The sequence below is a fragment of the Camelus bactrianus genome, chromosome 4 (genome assembly GCF_048773025.1).
Source record: "Camelus bactrianus isolate YW-2024 breed Bactrian camel chromosome 4, ASM4877302v1, whole genome shotgun sequence".
Classification (NCBI taxonomy): Eukaryota; Metazoa; Chordata; class Mammalia; order Artiodactyla; family Camelidae; genus Camelus; species Camelus bactrianus.
The window spans coordinates 35,064,309-35,082,040 of NC_133542.1; the positions used below are offsets into that span (position 1 = coordinate 35,064,309).

Below are 17,732 nucleotides of genomic sequence, written 5' to 3' on the forward strand. Positions count from 1 at the left end.
TTAGCCTCCAGGTACATCCAAGAAGCCAATTCAGATTTTCTTGGGCACTTAGGGTACTTTTCTGAATGTTAATCTCAAGGACACTGTCCAGATTTTAGCAGAAGCTACAAAAAAATTGCATTAGTCTATAGTTCTGAAAGCTGTTGTTTTATTTAGAGCCACCACAGAGGGCATTTGGTACATTCACTTCTCTATTCATGAGCTCATGACTGGCTTTCTTTAGTCTCTAGGGTAGTAAATTTTTCTTTTTAAAGAAAGAGTTTTGTGAAATGAAAGAATCTCTAATTACTGCACACAAAGAGGATTTTCATCATTATTTCTAAAGATATGCAGAAACATGTGCCAAGTCCTGTAGGAACCGAAAAACTAACAAATTTGCCTTGCTTATTACATCTGATGAATAATCAAATGCTGAATATTCAGATGTCTGATTAGCCCTTTGTTTTCTCATATGTGGACAGAGATGAACATTAGTTGATCCTTAACATTAAAGAATTAATAGAGCCACATTCAAGAAGATAAAGGCCAAATCTTTGGGATGTTCCAGGAGGTCACACAAACTGTATGCAGAACCTGGGGGCCTGAAAATTGGAACAGTGACATACAAGCCACCTTGTCCGTACAGTGTGTGACCTGCAAGTACTCCTCATCTCAGGGACAGCAGATTCTGGTGTTAAGAGCACAGGCTTTTGAGAGCTCAGGATTCAAAACCTGGTGCCACCACTTGTGAGATCTGGGGCCTCAGGTAAGTTACTCAACCTCTAAGCTTCCTCCATTAACAAATGAGGACAATAATTCCTACGTCACAGAATAATTTTAAGGATTAAATGAGATACTATGTGATTTGCTTGGCCTGATGCCTGAACACCATAAATGCTCAAGTAATGGTAATTTCCATTACTGTTATTATCACGATGGCTTCTTGCCATTTGTTCTCACTGATCCATGGGTTATGAATAAAGTATAAGGTGAAATTGTGGGATACAGGGCCAGCAGAAACTGTAACCCCATTTCTCCTGTGCCAGTGGACTGAGGATCAAGATCAGAGAAGGACAAAGTATATTTCAAATCTAAATTCTAATGCTGGTGTCATTTCAGAGAAGGTCTCCTTATGTTTGTATGGTTTCATATGAACAGATTAATAAAAAATACTTATCCCTGTATGCATATTTAATGGAAAATGTATGTATTCAATGACACTTTAACAGTAAATTTTAACTAAGGCCCCCTTTGGAAGCGATCTGCCACTCAGATTAAAATGGAGATCGCTTTCTTTTGTTGAACTGAACATAAAATTATTAGCAAAAGGAAGGAAAATGAGACTCATTTATTACGTGCTTTCGCTCTTTAATGCCTATCCTCAGTGTTGAGGAGGCAGCATCTATATTTAGAGTGAACGGAGCCCACACACGGATTATGGTGCAGGCCAGTGTCTACTTGACCCTAGTCTGTAAGTAGACACGAGTGGCAGTTAGCTGGGTATAAAAGGACAACGGGTGCTGGAGAACGCAATGGCTCCTCCCACTGAAAAATACCTGCCTTTTTCTAGTCCCAGAAACCCTAGTGGGAGCAAGCAGCATCTTGTCTCTTAAATATTCTCTACTGGAGCTCAGCGTGGCCTCCATCAGTTAGGTGACCATGTGATTTGTCCTCCAAAGTGACACTTTAGGGCTACACCACACACAGCTATTTAAATGAGTTAAGTGGAAATAAAGTGCAGAATTCAGTTCCTAGATCCCACTGGCTATATTTCAAGGGCTTGCTAGGTACACGTGGCTAGTGATGACCACACAGGACAGCACAGAAGTAGAACACTTCCAACGCTGTAGAACGTTCTCCTGGACAGCACTGCTTCAGAAAGTGAGAAACTGGTGTTTGCCACATGCATTGCTTGGAAAACAGGTGTGAACTGGAACTACCCCAGGGAAACCAAGACAAGTGGTCACCCTGTTGTCATGAAAGATATTTCACTTGGGCCTGAAATAAATGAGTATTTAAGAAACCAGGGCATTTTCCAAACCCCAAAGCAACTGTAATGCCACATATCGAGGCTCGTAACACGATGAGAAAGGATGCTGAACAGAGTTTTTGATGTGTAATGTCTAAGAGCACTTCCTGCAGTCAAACATTCTGTAATGTTCTATAATCTCTGCTTCCAGGGCAACAGCCACTAGTCAGGTAGTCAGGCTGCTGAGCACGTGGAATGGCTGGTGTGCCCGGGGAAGTAAAGTTTTCATTTTATTTGTGAAGTAAAATAGACGTCTGTGGCTAGTGGCTATCAAATTGGATGGCATGGCTTTAATCACCGAATTCCACACTGGAGAGATAAGAATTTTTCTCCCCAGGGTAATTTGGGTCGGCAGCTCTGTGGGAGACTGGAGAGCATAAACCAGAATTAGAATAAAACATAATGGGTTATAAAATAGATAAACAACCAGGTCCTACACCATATAGCACAGTGAACTGTATTCAGTATCTTGTAATAATCTATAATGAAAAAGAATATGAAAAAGCATATATATACACACACACACATATATATATCTATATAACTGAATCACCGTGCTGTACACCAGAAACTAACACAACATTGTAAGTCAACTATGCTTCAATAAAAAACAAAACAAAACATAATGGAATGGTGGCTTTTGGAACAAGGTGGTACCCTACCTCTTTATTTGTGGAGGCGTCCGCGGGGTCACTGGGATGAAGGGGAGTGCTCGAAGACTCTGCACCCAGGGGTGAGGAACTGCCTGGAGATGGAGACTAGAACACAGAGAGCAAAGGAAAACACAGTGAGAACTGGGTGAACAGCCCGGCCTTGGGGGGCCAGGGGGCGGGGAGAGAGGAGAAAGCTGCACACACTGAAGGAACATTTCAGCCTTAAGCAAACTTCCCTGGAAAGGAACTGCCAACTAGACATAAAAGGCTTGGATTTGTCAAGCTTTCTATAAATTCCTGCCATGTTTTCAAAGGAGCCTTTACAGCTCAGCCCCACCCACCACTACCCCTGGCCAAGTGTTTGAACACAGCAGAAGCTGAATATCAAACTTAAAGCCCTGGATGAATAAAGCTAACAGTGATACTCAAATGTTTGTTTTTAAAACATTTTTTCTTATTGAAGGATTCAAACCCTTGGGGTACCGTTAATGTCTTATAAAATCACCTGCCCAAGATTACCTGAAAAATTAAAACATGAATTTTTAAAGAGGTAGCTGGGCCTGATCTTGATGACTGGAGACCACATCACCTGCGTTTTCCTAGTCGGTTCAGATTTCAATTATTTTGTCTGGTTTAATCTGCTGGCCACTGAAAACACACGAGATATTTCAGCATCCAAACGGCGTTATCTTGACTGCTCTTAGAAGAGTTAAAAAAATTCTTTGTTAAATGATATATTTAAAAATAAGGCTTAGAAAAGGTTTGGAAAGCACAGTCCCCATCGGGTGTGCTGCTGCCCCAGGTGGAGGGCTCGGGCTCGCTGTGCAGACCCTGCAGGAACGGGTATGAAGCGCCAGGGCAGGGCCCGTAAATCCCTGCCGACTGAGCCACCAAAGAATGAAAACAAGCACAGGGGTGAGATTAATGCGGGCACCGAAAACTGTCCCTGGCCGATTACCAAACAACTCTGTGTGCTCCTGAAATCTGGGGGATGAAGAGAATCTTCAGGTGACCCACAGGGATGCTTGAGAATTCTGTAGTGATGGTCTTCTGAGAGCAAGAACGCACCACCTCACAGTTCGTTGGTGATGTCTGCCAGAAGGCACAAAACCGAACCCATGCAAGGATCTCTCTCTGAGGACACATGGGGATGTGAATGAGGAGATGTACGTCCTGGGCAAGAAAGAAAATCGTACCGGTAGTAGCCTGAATCTGCTTCTGCTCTCTGGAGACTGGGCCCCAGGGGAGAGGCACAGAGATACAGTAAAATACCTCTGCAGGGGAAGGGAGAATGTTCCACGAAGTGGTGGTGCTGAGGAGGGGTGGGTGCACATTAATGCACAAGCGGGACCTCAGAGAGCACTGTGTGAAATCATTAAAAAAAAATACATCTTTCCCTAAAAGCCTGACATGGAGGAAACTGTAAAGATGATGTGGTGAAACGCAGCACTATTCACACGGACATCATACTGTCCCAGCCTATTGCTGTGAGGCCTGGATTTGTTTCCCACAAGCCCATATACCTGATTCTGGGCAGGGAGGTGAGGACTAAGGAGTCTCTTGAGCATTCAAAAGCAAAACTCAGCTGCTCTGCAGTTAAACCAAGAGGACAAGTGTTAGGGTAACATCAGACATAAAATACCCAAGACCCATGGTCCCTGGATGCAAGGAAGGAGCCCCGCATGCCTTTAAAAAGAAACGCACAGAATTTTTCACTGGGCACCCAAGAGAGCTGGTGGGCACTTGCTGAGTTAGCTCCATGTCTGGCCTTCTCAAAAGTAATGTAGTGGGTCGGGGGGTATAGCTCGGTGGGAGAGCGCACGCTTAGCATACACGAGGTCCTGGGTTCAATCCCTAGTACCTCCACTAAAAACAAATAAATAAACCTAATTACCCCACCCCCACCAAAATTAATCTAGTGAAGTCTTCATAAGAATTTAATACCTTTACATTTTTCCAGTTTTTCAAATCTGAAGAGCTTCCTTAGATATTTATGTCTATTTTTTCCCCAAGTAATTTTCTCTGTCACAAAGACTTTTAAGGTCTAGTCCCTGGGGAAGCTAGTGCAGCTGCTTTTTCTTTAATTGCTTGGTTTGAGGTCCATGTATCAGCTTCATTAAAAACACTCGCAAAGAATCCCATAGAGCCTATTTCTCTAATTATTTTCTGTTGCAAATTTAAAAATGGAGTCTTTGCAACATCACAGGCACCAGGTCATCTCTGGATGATGTGAGAGACAGGTTATCTGGAGAGCAGGCTGGGACGCAGACGACGTAGATCAGACCCCGCACTAAGGGTCAGTGACCAGAGCCGGGCGCCCGCCATGGGACACCAAGCAAGATGCACAAATGTGACTTCGGTGGGCACTGCTCTCACCGAGCCTCTCATGGGAGTCTTTATCAGGGACCACCTGCCCTCAGACACTCATGCTCTAGCCTTCTGCTTGCAAATGAAGCCCCTGTGCTTCCTTCTATTTGCACATGCAGTTAGTGACCTCCATCTAGAGAGTTCTTCCTCATTCTCTCCTTTCAAAGCACTCATCTTGCTGAAGCTTTCTCAGACTCTATCCAAGGTTCTGTTCACCCGTGATGGCAGCACGTGCCAGGCTTTATAATGATCTGTTTCTCTGTATGCCTCCCCTCGCCCAAGAGCTCTCTGGCTGGGCTCTTGTCTTACTCATCTTTTTAATCCAAATGCCTAGCCTTGGGTCTCATAAGCAGTAGGCACCCAGTAATTGTTTACTGAATAAATGATGTCAGTGTGGTTTCCAGCCTTACCATGTTTTCCCACTTGCATGGAAAGCAGTCAATAACTACTCTCTTACATTGTTTTTCGTGGTCAATGGGAAGCTTCTTTCTGATATAGGACCCCGACACCGTTATGTGTAGAACGTTACATCTGCATTCCGAAATGCAGAAACGGTCTTTGCCGATGAAGATTCTGACCTTCGCTTCAGCAAAGCTCATCTGAAGCAGAAAGCTGTCCCCAAATGAGAGAACCTCACCTGGTGGAAGCCTGCTCCTCACCACACCATTGCTGACAAAGTCAAGGTGGACAAATGCTTTCAGAGCAGACAAAGCCTCCACGGAGCCCAGACAAAGGTGTTCATGTCAACTCACCGCAAATGTCTGCTTTAAAAGCCCTCCGCCCCTTACTCCCAACTTCTGCCTTGTTATATTCTCAGAAGTGGAGAGAAACCAGAAGTTGGCTAATACTTTTTACTTTCAAAGAAGGTACTGGAGGCAAAGTTTAACCAATGAAATACGATGAAAAAAGTAAAAACTATCATTACGTATTTCTGTCTGGAGTCTCATGCCTTCTGGGTTGCTAGATGGATATTCAATTTTAGGCAAATGAGACCAAAAGGTGGGAAGCAAATGTGGGCTTGGAAATTCACAAAGGTACGTGCCACATGGCGCACCTACAAGGAGGTAGTGTTCAAAGGTGACCCCCCAACTCCCTGCTCCGGTAATTACAGGAGGTCTTCTAAGCTCAACAGTTTGTCTTCAGCAGACTATGTTCTAGCAGACGCTTCACAGCTATGATCTAAATTTATAGCCACCGCCCTGGGGTTCCACAAAGCAAAGCTCTCAGTCTTAAGACTTAGGCTCTTCAGTGTCAGGACAAGAGATGGAGAGTCCTGTCCTTAGGCCTAAGGAGACAAAAGCATCCCAAGGGAAAGCCGATCATTCATTTAACATCCAACTGCCCATCTCCTAGGGGCAAACACAGTACTGCTGGTGGTAGGGGTGAGGCAAATAGCTCACCGAACTTTTGGGATATGCTTGGAAGGGAGAAATGCAGTGCACAAGTAATTATCATTAATTTATTCCTTAACAGACATTTCAGTGCCTCCTTATGTTCCTAGCACTGGGCCCAAGAGGCAAGAGATGTTGTGGTCCTGTCCTTCACCCCTTTCCAGATAATGGGAGGAGGCAGACATGTGAATTCAGTGCCGGGGCAGGCGGCTAGGATATTAATTCATACCTTCATACCTAGGGACACGGGGTTGGGAGGGATGGATTCCATAGGAGGGGGAGGGGTGTGTTTCAGCAGTGCTACATCGGGAAGGAACTGCTTTAGCTGAATCATGAAAACTGGATGGTATTCATGCAGCAGGATGGGATGGGATAGGGAAGAGCTGGAAGGTACTGGAGACAGAGGGAGGGAGGGAAGCCCAACTCTGCAGGGAAAGGAGAGAGGAGCTCAAGAGCAGGGCAGGGACCAGTCACTGGGGACCCACTTGGTGACAAACTTTGCCTACTCTGCCCGGAGGGTATTTTCCTCTTGCGTCACTGGCCCGTTGTCCTCACTGAAGCAGCACATTCTAGGCACTTAAGAATGATTTCCTGAACTGAACTGAAAGATCTAAAGGAGGGAGGGGTTATCATTTTTGCCCTTTCCTTTCCCTTAAGCCTCTTTGATCCTTGGACATCTGCTCAAAGAAAAGATTACCACCCAGAAAAGTTGACAGGATGACACTGAGAACATCCCAAGGCCATGGGTCAAGGGGCCCCTGGCTCTTTCCAAATGGACTGCGTTCTTTTCGGAAAGGCCCTAGACTGAGCAGGACCGAGAGCAAAGCTATGCTTTGCACAGGGATCTTGAAAGACTTTTGGAGGAATCACAGCCAAAAGACACCAATGACCTGGGCGTTTACTCATTTAGTGTCTGGGGAAGCCCTGAGCCCTGGCTGTGCCCAAGGGGCTCTTGGTTTAGCAGGGCAGATAGACTCATAAACACACGCACAGTGTCCTCTGTAACTAGTGTCTTGTCTGAGTCCTAGGGGAAAACAGAAGTCACCATAACATAAAAACAACCACTCACAAGGTTAGCGTCCACTGTAGCAGTCCCTAGCATCCCCAGATGCTAATCCCCTCCCCAGACACGGGCATCTATCTGGTCCAAGTCTTTGTCAGTTGGTCTCTGTTGACTGTTGGGACCATCTGGTGTTTCTAGGCAAAACCAAAAATAAAACAGCAAATGCAATGCAGAGTAAAAGTGCAAGTCCTGTAAAAATAAGTAACTAAAAAGGAGAATTTCAAGAAGTTGAAGGTGGCAAAGCTGGAGAACTGCTCAAACCAGGTATGGACCACTGAAGAGCAGGGAAGTTACACCAGTTAACAATTCAGAGAAAAATGGTAGGATAACGGCTGCCAGAGGTGCTTCAGAATAGCATGATTGGAACATCCGATAATGAAGAGAGGCCCTTGGGAAAAGAATCTAAGTATTTTTGCTGAAACGATCCTCTTTATGACTGAAAGGACCATTTCTGAGCATGCTGCACAAGTCACCTGTGAATTGAAGGCAGCTCTTCTACTGTATGATTCAATGGCTTTTTTTTTTTTTTGAGAACTACAACTCCCCAAATCAACACTTCTCTTAAGAATTCGCAGAGCATACTATAATTGACATCATGTTAATCAAAAGATAAACTAAGCTTACGTTTGTAATTTTTCAGTATTGTTTTTCAAAGTTCTAATCAAATTCCCTTCTTCCCATACTCACTTTGCAACTTTGGTCTTTGCTGTAAGTGAATTAATTTTAAGGAGGCTTTTGAAGATACACTTACACAGGGATCCTTTGGAATACCCCTCCCACACCCTCCACCCCTTCTGCGGTTAAAATGTCACATGACAGCTGCTGTAACAGGCACGAGCAGGAGGGAGGAGAGACCACCTGGGTCAGAGAAGGCTCCCAGTGGAGAAGAAACAAGCCTTTCCTGCCACAGTGCCCAGGACTTACAAGGTTCTGAACAAAAAAGCCTGCTGGTTGGCAGAGGTTTTAAAAAAAAAAACAACTTATCAATCCCTAAGACACTGGGTCTAGTTTTCAAAGCCACCATGATCTGGCTTTCCAATATTAGGGCCCATCTTCAAAAGCACAGTTGATCATCTGCTTTGCTGTACACTTGAAATTAACATTGTAAAATGACTACACTTTAATTAAAAAATATGAATTAAAAAAAAAGCATAGGTGATTACAGAGAACACAGGTTACATTTCTCCTTTGAAACAGACTTACATTTTAATTTTATATTGTAGCAAAAGAAGTAAAATTCTAACTAAGGTTTTCAGGATGCTGAAGCGGTTAAGTGCTCACGCCCCAGCCCGTGGCAGACCTGAGTGTGAATTTTGGCTTCACCACTTAACGGCTCTGACCTTGAGCACATTCTCATCCTCTCTGATTCTAGTAGCTGCGGAAAACAGTTATGACCTACCTCCCGGGGCTGACACGAGGATTAATCCCTGACAATGCACACACGGGGTCAGCTCAGCGCCTGGGCGTGCACAAAGCACTCAACAAATATTTGGCGTGTCTTTTAAGAGTCTAACGGTGACAACAGTTATTCCACCCCTATGGGAGAGTGTTCACAAGGACAACACACACCCACGGGGATGTTTTCTTCATCTTGTCTTATTTTCTTCCTTATTAAAATTTTATTCATGGATAAAATTAAAAAGCACACAGAAGGCTCTACAAAAATCCTACCACAAAGACTTTAAATTAATTGATAAGCCCCAAGAGTCTTACTGGTACATTGGTCAGAATAGCTCATTACTGGCTATGACTGCGGGGCACAGGATGGCTGTGTGCAATTTCTGGCACTCCCACCATCTCCCATTCAAGGCAGCCTGTTGCCATGTGAGGGCTGATGACGCCATTACGGTGACTGACTTACAGAAGAGAATCACATGACGTGCACTGCTCTAGTGGTAACTGACAACGCAGCGCACGAGGGACCGTGACACACCGAAAGCCCCCGCTGTTTAGGACACCTGGTGAAAGACCCCAGCCACCTCGACGAGCCCCAGGACACGGAGATCCACTTCCTCCAAGGGAACTCAGCAATAGAACATTCACTGCAACGAGGGGTAGGAGAAATAATTCCTTCAAATACACTTTTACTAAGTCTACCTGGGAATGAGTTATTTAGTAATTTCAACTATATGGAGCAATGCTCAGAACCTGAGCATAAGGTGTTTGGGTTTTTTTTTTTTTAAGTCACCAAGCAGCCAACATACTACCTGTGATTTGAACACTAAGAACTCACGACCCTCCTTCACCAATGTTAGGGGTTGTGTCCCCTCAAACATTTATGCTGAAGCCCTAGGCCTCAGTGGGGTGGTATCAGGAGGTGGGAGGTAATTAGGTTCTGAGGGTGGCGCTCTCATGATGGGATTAGTGCCCTCACAAGAGAGATTTGCTGCTTCTTTCTGTGCTCCCCACACTGTGAGGACACAGCAAGATGATGGCCAACCGCAAACATCAGAGGCTGACCATGCGCGCACCCTGATCTCCGATTTCCCAGGCTCCAGAACTGTGAGAAATAAGTTTGTTGTTAATACCTGCTCTATGGTATCATGTTACAGCAGCCCAAACCGACAAGGACAACCAGAGACCTCTCATTAAATACCTGTTTACTTTCTTTTAAAATTTTTTTTAATTTTAATTTTTTTCCCCTTAACGGAGACACTGGGGATTGAACCCAGGACCCTGTGCACGCCAAGCACACGATCTACCACTGAGCTATGCCCTCTACCGCTCCACTCTCATTTTTAAACACAGTTTTAACAAGCTCTGAGCAAGTCATTCTTCAGTTAAAAAACTTTAGTGGTTTCTTTTTGCTTAAAGAATAAATCTTAGACTATTCGCCTTGCCACTGAAGACATCCAAGGTTTGGCCTTAATTTCTTTACCACCTTCCCCCCCTTCCAGTTCCTGTTCTCTATCGTCAAGCCACACTGCACTCCTTTCTGTTCCCTGTGCATAACCTATGAGTTTCTGCTCCATGCCTTTGTTCATGTTCTTGTCTGAACTCCATGTGCCCACGACTCTCCAAAGGCCCATTTCAAATGTCACCTCTTTCATGAAGACTTTCCAATACTCTCAGGGAAAGGAATCCCTCTCCTATGAGAATTGCTTATATTTGATCTGGGCCATTCTTATGGTGCATCACTTTTTCCCTTATATTTTATAAAATTATTGGGTAACATTTAATTACAATATTTTAATAAGCACCACAAAGGCAGGATTTATGGTTAATTTCCATTTTCTTCTTCAGGCGCTTAATACAGGGTTCCCCATAAAATACACAACAGGAGTTCAGTGAATGTGTTGACTCTATGGAAGGCTGCATGGACACCAATTCTTGGTATCAGAGGACAAAAGCAAATACGAAAAGGGAAAAGGCTCAGAGACAGAGTAGTTTCTGGACACGTGCAGCACTTCACTGTGTGCTCACAGGGATGCTGGTGCCCATGTGTCGCTCGGGGTTCTTGCCACTGACTCTGGATCATGGTCTGTCTCCCTTCAGCAGACACTGCTTGCATATCTGCATCCTCAGATGATGACAAGAGTCTTGTGGACACAGGAGGAACAAGTGTTCTCAAATGTGGCATTTCATAGACTGTCATCAAGCATTTGGTCATTCAATTCCTGTCCGGCCTGAACACTCAGGTTCCATTCCCTTTCCGACATAGACTTTGAAAGGGGTGGTGATCTAGGCCAGGCCACAGCACACGCTTTGGTTCTCCTGGTAAACCGTTTCGGGGGCTGGGTGGGGCTTCTGTCCCTCCAGTGGCCTCAGACAGCTTTTTCACAATGCAAATTGGTTTATCTAGCCTCCTCTTTTCTCTCAAATAAATGTACATTGTTTCCCTTGGTGATCTAAGGTGTTTTACATTAACCTAGTCCATGTTAGAATTATTTTTTTTAAAAACCCAAATATATGATTAGTTTTTTCTTGCTCCAAGACATGTTTTTGCTTCTTGAAAAGAAACTGCCAAAGAAATCCGTAATTACTCACTCTCAGTTCAAACGATAATAGCAACGCACATTTGTACTTCCTTAATGTGGCAAAGCAGGAAAGTTAACACAGGCATTGTAAGGGCATAATTATGTCATTAAAATGATAATAGCTTGGGCCTAATGAAGTGTTTTATATACACATTTATAATGGATTCAATTAATACCAACGGAACATTCTGAGAGAACTGTCTGTTAGAATACTGTTTCCATTCTCTTTTCCCACAGGGAAAGTGCTCCCATTCCCCATCCCAAGTCTGTTAAAGCCATGGCAAGGCTGTTGTGGGAAGACCAGCACAGCTTGGAGCTCAGAATGAGCCTTGCACTGCGGCCACCTCCTCAGATGGAGGCTGCTTTCATCGTCGGGGGACCACATGGATCACTCGTTTTATCACCATCTAAAGAGCTCTAAGCTTCTGAAACCATGTCCTCAAAGGTAAAAAAAGAAAAAAAAAAAAAACCACTGACTAGTTAACTACCAACCACAGTCACCCCTGCAAGGTGGGATAACTTGTCTTCTGATAAAGCTGATCTATAAACGGATGTTATCTGTTCCCTCTGAAGGAGCTTCACTGCATGAATCTAAAATGTACCACAACTTGTGATGGACAAACAAGGGCGCCTATAATTCATCTCTCCATTAGGTCCACATACTCCCCAACGGGCCTACTGCACTGTCATCCTCAGGCCACACTGAACCTGAGCTTGGGAAGAGGAAAACCAAAGCCACTTTTAGTTTGTATTAAGAGACGCAGACTAAGCGCTAAGAGCACACTATTTGCTGCAATAACACTTTATCTGCTAAGAACAGGAACAGCTACCATTTGCCGAGGGATGACTGTGTGCCAGGCACTGTACAGGGGCCATTATGCCCATGAGCTCATCTATTAGTAAAGCGGTTCCTAATGTGCAAAGCACTAATCTCCATTTTCATAAGCATCCTGGAAACAAAAGACAACACAGAGCACAGAATGAGAGGCTACAGTGCCCAGAGTAAATCATGTATTAGGACACAGAATAACAATGCAACGCAGACAGAGAGGAAGCCAAGAGTGAATCTTTCTAAGTGATCAAACAGCCTTTTCTCCTTTCAGGTCATCTTGGACTTGTAAGCAACAGGCTAACCTGATGACATTTCCTCCCATCTTATTCCTATTCCTGCTCTGTTCACTTACTCCTACTATCAAGGGAAATGCAGAGGACTTACAATCTGACAGGACTAGGAGAAGAAAACCAAGAGCAAAGCAGCAAACGTAATTTTGAAGCCCGGGAATCCACTTACCTCATCCTTGTGACACTCAAATTGGTACATCCAAAAATTCTCCATCTTTACGAACGCTCCTTGGGTGGCAAGACCAGCTCTCGTGTATCCACTTGTGAGCTGAGACTAACTCCTGACCTCAGTGCCTGTCTGGTGGATTGTTTCCAGTGGTGTTAGATGCCCGAGTCAATAATGCAACCAGTAACAGGAGATGCGACCACCTCCTGGGGCGTCTGACTCGTCTGCATTAACCCCTCGATGCCCAATGGCCCAGGCAGTCATGCGTCACTGGTGGAGCACCATCACCTGATGTTTCTGAGAAGGGGCTGGCCCACCCCTTTGAGCAGTGACACCTACTATTTCTGGGGAAAATAAGCTTGGTTCTGAGGTGCTACCAGAAACTTTCACACACTCTAAACTCTGCTACGTTTAAAGAACCTGTGAAAAAAGCATCCAGCTGCTGTGGAAGGAAGGGGCAGGAGGTGGAAAAAAGAGGCTCTCTCAGAACCTGCGTCAGAACGCACCCGGGCACATGCAGAGGGCTTAGAGAACACTGTGCCGAGCCAGGCCTGGGTCTCTGGGGGCCCAGGATGCTGAAAATGGACCCTCAGCACCTCTTCACATTTGCTCAACATCCTTGTGCTCCAACACTTTGCACTGAAACCTGAATAAGGGGGTTAGAGAAAGCCAGCTACACAAACACACTAAGAAGCTGCCCCCAGGACCAGCATGGTTTGATCCAAAGCAATAGGGTAATCCCAAATTGGGTTCAAGAGCTGGACCATGTCCACTTGTCCTCAGGAAGGTCAAGACAAATACAGTGGAACTGAGATGGAGGAAACTAATGGAAACAGAGCTGGGCAGGGTAGTTCTGATGGCTGAAGACAGGAGACAGAGAGACCTCCCAGAGCCAATCTACCTCTCAACCAGCCCTGGCAATGGGGGCAGACATGGGTGCATGAAAGATGAAAAGGCACAGAACATTCAGGACACTCATCCTAACAAACAGCTTCAGCTTTCTTTCCACCAAAGCCTTTAGCAGACACGCTGACAGGTCTCTGAGTCTACCTGATGAGCTGTGTAGGGTCAAAAGGTAGGAAAAAGAGAAGCAAAGGACCCGAACAATCTGGAAAACCCACCCATGCTAGGATACAGTTTCCTGTGCTGTGGCCAACTCTGCAGGCCAGGTCAGAGAGCGGGGGTCCTCGGGCACTTCTCTCTCCCTCTTTGCTTGTTCTTGTGCTTCTGACCACTCTGCCGGCAGCCAGACTGCACCTACTATAATCCAGGTCCATCTGATGCAATTCCTGTGGCTGTCTGTGACGTTCTGGGAGGCCTTTTTCCAAATGGTGAGCAATGCAAGAGGTATCTTTCCTAATTTACAGCACTGGGCATCTCTCAAAAACACTTCTTTCCATCAATTATTTACAAGATAGAAAATCTCTGGGTGTTGAGTCTCAAGTGTCCAGACTGAATACCCCCTACCACTTAACTCTCCCCGGCTCACGAGTAAAGCCACTTTCCCCATCATCACTCTTAAAAATTGCTCTGGCTTGATTCATGAACCACTCAGGCTGAAGCCATCAGAATCTTCACTGCTGCTATGGAAAGCCTGTAATTTTTTCAGTTATTAACTGGAGAACCACCATCACACCTAAGACTTAAAATCATCAGGCAAACTGGAAAACAAACAAACAAACCCAGAATCTTCTGGAAAGTCACAGAAAGCCTCTATACACTGTGTTCTGCTGGTGCAACAGAATTCAGAATTCTTCCCCTGGCTCTCCTCTTTGCATTCTTTCCTTCCCTTTAATGTTCAATCTGCACCTGAAACCTGCTTAATTATTCACCACTGCCTTCTCCATGCCTCATCAATAATGGACAACACCCACGACGGAAAACGGCCCCCACAAGATGATGGTTGAGATGGGAGCCTACAGAAGCGGGTCCACCCTGCACACCCGAGGAGAGGTCAGGACACAGTCCAGCCTCGAGGCCTGTGCTCTCGGCTCCAACGATACCCCTTAACCTTTTTGTGTCACAGCATACAGAGCAAGGACAGCACTCGTGTTAACACGCTGGGTCAACTGGAGAGGGTCTGGAGCCCCAAATGAAGCTGCCAGAGTTGAAGGCAACATGCCTGGTGGTTCAGGCTGCCCCCACCCCAAAGTCCAGGGGGATCATCAGCACAGTGGCTGAAGCCTCTGCTGTAGCTTAGGAAGGAAGCTTCACAGCAAATTCTTTGGCCCTGGCAGTCCCTGGAGAATCAAGCTCAATTCCTTCTACTGGGGAAGAATCCATGTGGAAGGCATGTTCCTTCAGGTCAACCTCTCCTTCTTCCCATTTCCACAGGCCCTCCTGAGCCCCAGCCTTCCCCTCGCAGCTGCCTGCCTCTTCCCTGTGCTGGCTCGCACCCTCAGCCCACTTTTTACCACTTGAGCTGCCACGATCTGTAGATATGCCCTATTCCCAGCCAGACAACTAAACACAGCCTAGGAGTTGGGGCAGCCTGGGAGTAGGCGTAAGAGGCCAGCAGCCGCTGTATCCTTGGGTTTTAAGCCCAATGGCTCTTTGCTAGCAACAGGTAAAGACAGACACTGCATGTGGCAAGCAGGCTTCTCGAATGGCCTGTCATCCCAACCCTCCTGGTATTCAGACCCTCTTGTAATTCCCTCCCTGGGGAGGGGGCGTGGGCTAGTGACTTCCTCTAAACAATAAAATACAGCAAAGTCGATAAAACGTCACTCTGTGATTAGGTTACAAAAGGCTGACTTCCCCACTGCGATCAGACTCACTGGCCTTCTCGTCTGGCACACTTTATTAACACAGGCTGCCGTGGAGGAGAGTGTCCACATGGCAAAGAACCTAGGGGGCCTCTGGCCAAGAGTCAGTTGGGAACTGAGGCCCTCAGTCAACAGCCCATGAAGAGCTGAAACCTGCCAGCAAGCACACAAGCCTGGGAGCAGGGTTTCCCCTAGCAGACCCTTAGGATGATTACAGGTTGCTGGTGCCTCGACTGCAGCCTCTGAGAGGCCCCAAAGCGGAGGACCAGCTAAGCCATGCCAGATTCTTGACCATAGAAACTGTGAGATCATCAGGGTGGCTTGTTTTTCGCCACTAAGTTTTGGGTCAATTTGTTACACAGCCATAGATAGCCTAAGACACTAAAGAAGGCTTCAGAGGAAAGCCTCAAGAGCAGAGGAGACTTGCAGGGCTGGTTGAGGCCTCAACAGAGAACTAGCCTAGAAGAGATGATAAACTCCACACAGGCAGGGCCCGTGTCTTGTTTCAGCCAGAGCGGACGTCTCTGTGGCTACACTCTGGTGTCTTGCACGGTGCCTGATCTACAGGAGGAACTTGAAAATATTTGTTAAATGAGCGGATGATACATTGAGAGACAGACTTTCAATTTGTGACTAGGCACAGTAGTCACAACTCTCTCTGGTTCACTGACAAAATGAAGAGCAGTGTGGCTATGCGCCAGGCCCTGTTTCTTCCTCACAGACAGTGCCCTGTGCCCAGCTCATGCACTGTTAATTCCAAAGTGTTAGCAGGGGAACAACTGTAATAATCCGATCACCTTCTGGCACTTTGCATGACAGACAGCTAAGAGCACGTTAATTCCTTGGGTATCATTCACTTGTCTAAGGATAGGTTTCCTATCAGTGTCTGAGGTCTACTTGGCAAAATACACTGGGGCTCATTTTTGCTGTCCTGACAGCAGATCCCTTGGTTCTTAAGTTATGCTTTTGGATAAGCTTCTGGGATGTTAACCCAGAGGGCCTGCCAGGCCTCTTTTTATACACAGCATGAACCATATATAGAACAAAATTGGTTTTAGAGCCAATACTGGGATGTATGTGTGTGTGTGTGTGTGTGTGTGCATATATACACACGCACACACACACACACACTCTTCCAGAGCAGGCCAGGAGAACACCCTGAGTTAAGGATGCTTGGGGTCTAGTCCTTTTCAGGCCACAAAAGGACACAGAATGGAGCTGACTCTCCTAGGAAAACCCTCCTCCCTGCCCCCCGCCCTGGAATACATCACATTCCAGCTACGAACTGATCCACTGGAGGAAATCAGGCCCCAAAAGAACACATATTCATTCTAAAGTCCGTCTACCTGCAGATCCCATTTCAACTCCATCCCTTGCATCCACATCCTGGAACAACTATGGCTGGCTAGAGTTCCCTGAGCAGGTGCCGGACTGGCAAAAGGGCCTCTCAGAGAACCTTCACAGGAATCCTTCATGAAAACAAAAATTCTCTGGCAGCAAAAAACAGTTCTTTTCCCCTGCCTTTGTAAGCTTGACAAAGCAACCACAAGGTTACAGGCTAACATGCTGCTAACAAGCCTTAATGAATTAGCATGTACACTTGACCTTGGTCAGTGGTTTCCTAGCAACAGTTAAAAAAAAAAAAGGGAGAGAGAGAGAGAGAGGAAAAATCCATGTAGGCTGATGCTGAATTCGGGGCAGAGGGAAAAGGAGAGAACAGGGAGTAGGTGACGTCAAGGAAATCAAGGCCCAAATAAGGCCAATGTGCTTCTCCACCCTCATTACATCATCTTTCTCCAAAAAAATTTTAAAAAGTGGGCACAAAAGCACACATGACCAGGGCAGGTGTTAACATTAAGCCCTCACTTCCTAGAATTTTGCCAAATATCTCCTTCTAGCAGGCAAGTGGCTGGTTTCTAAGTGTTAGTGCTGAAATGGTTTCCTGCCTCAAAATCCTTTCACCAACTGGTCTGTGGAACTGGGGATGCCAACACAGGTAAATGTTATCTAAAGGGGGTGGTGCATAATTACTATTATCACTAATTAGCAGTTTAGTTTGACTTAATCAGACCAGCCCTGGGAGAGGAAAAAAATTGATACGGTGCTGTTTAAGGTGAGAGTGGAGACCTCAGGTCACTCGGAGTGCCTGACCCGGATGGGCAGCACAGTGAGGGCGTGGCAGGGATCGGAGCGCTGGGGGAAGCAGAAGAGTAACAGCAG

General features: G+C 45.7%; 1 protein-coding gene across 3 annotated transcripts in view; it reads right to left on the reverse strand.

Annotated features, from left to right (window-relative positions):
* APBA1 (amyloid beta precursor protein binding family A member 1) overlaps nucleotides 1-17,732 on the reverse strand; it is a 210,192-nt gene that overhangs the window by 33,756 nt on the left and 158,704 nt on the right. For all 3 annotated transcript variants that reach the window (XM_074361664.1, XM_074361665.1, XM_010952751.3), the window contains exon 3: nucleotides 2,671-2,766. In XM_074361664.1, coding sequence (XP_074217765.1) covers nucleotides 2,671-2,766 — 96 coding nt within the window. The remainder of the gene's footprint in view (nucleotides 1-2,670; nucleotides 2,767-17,732) is intronic.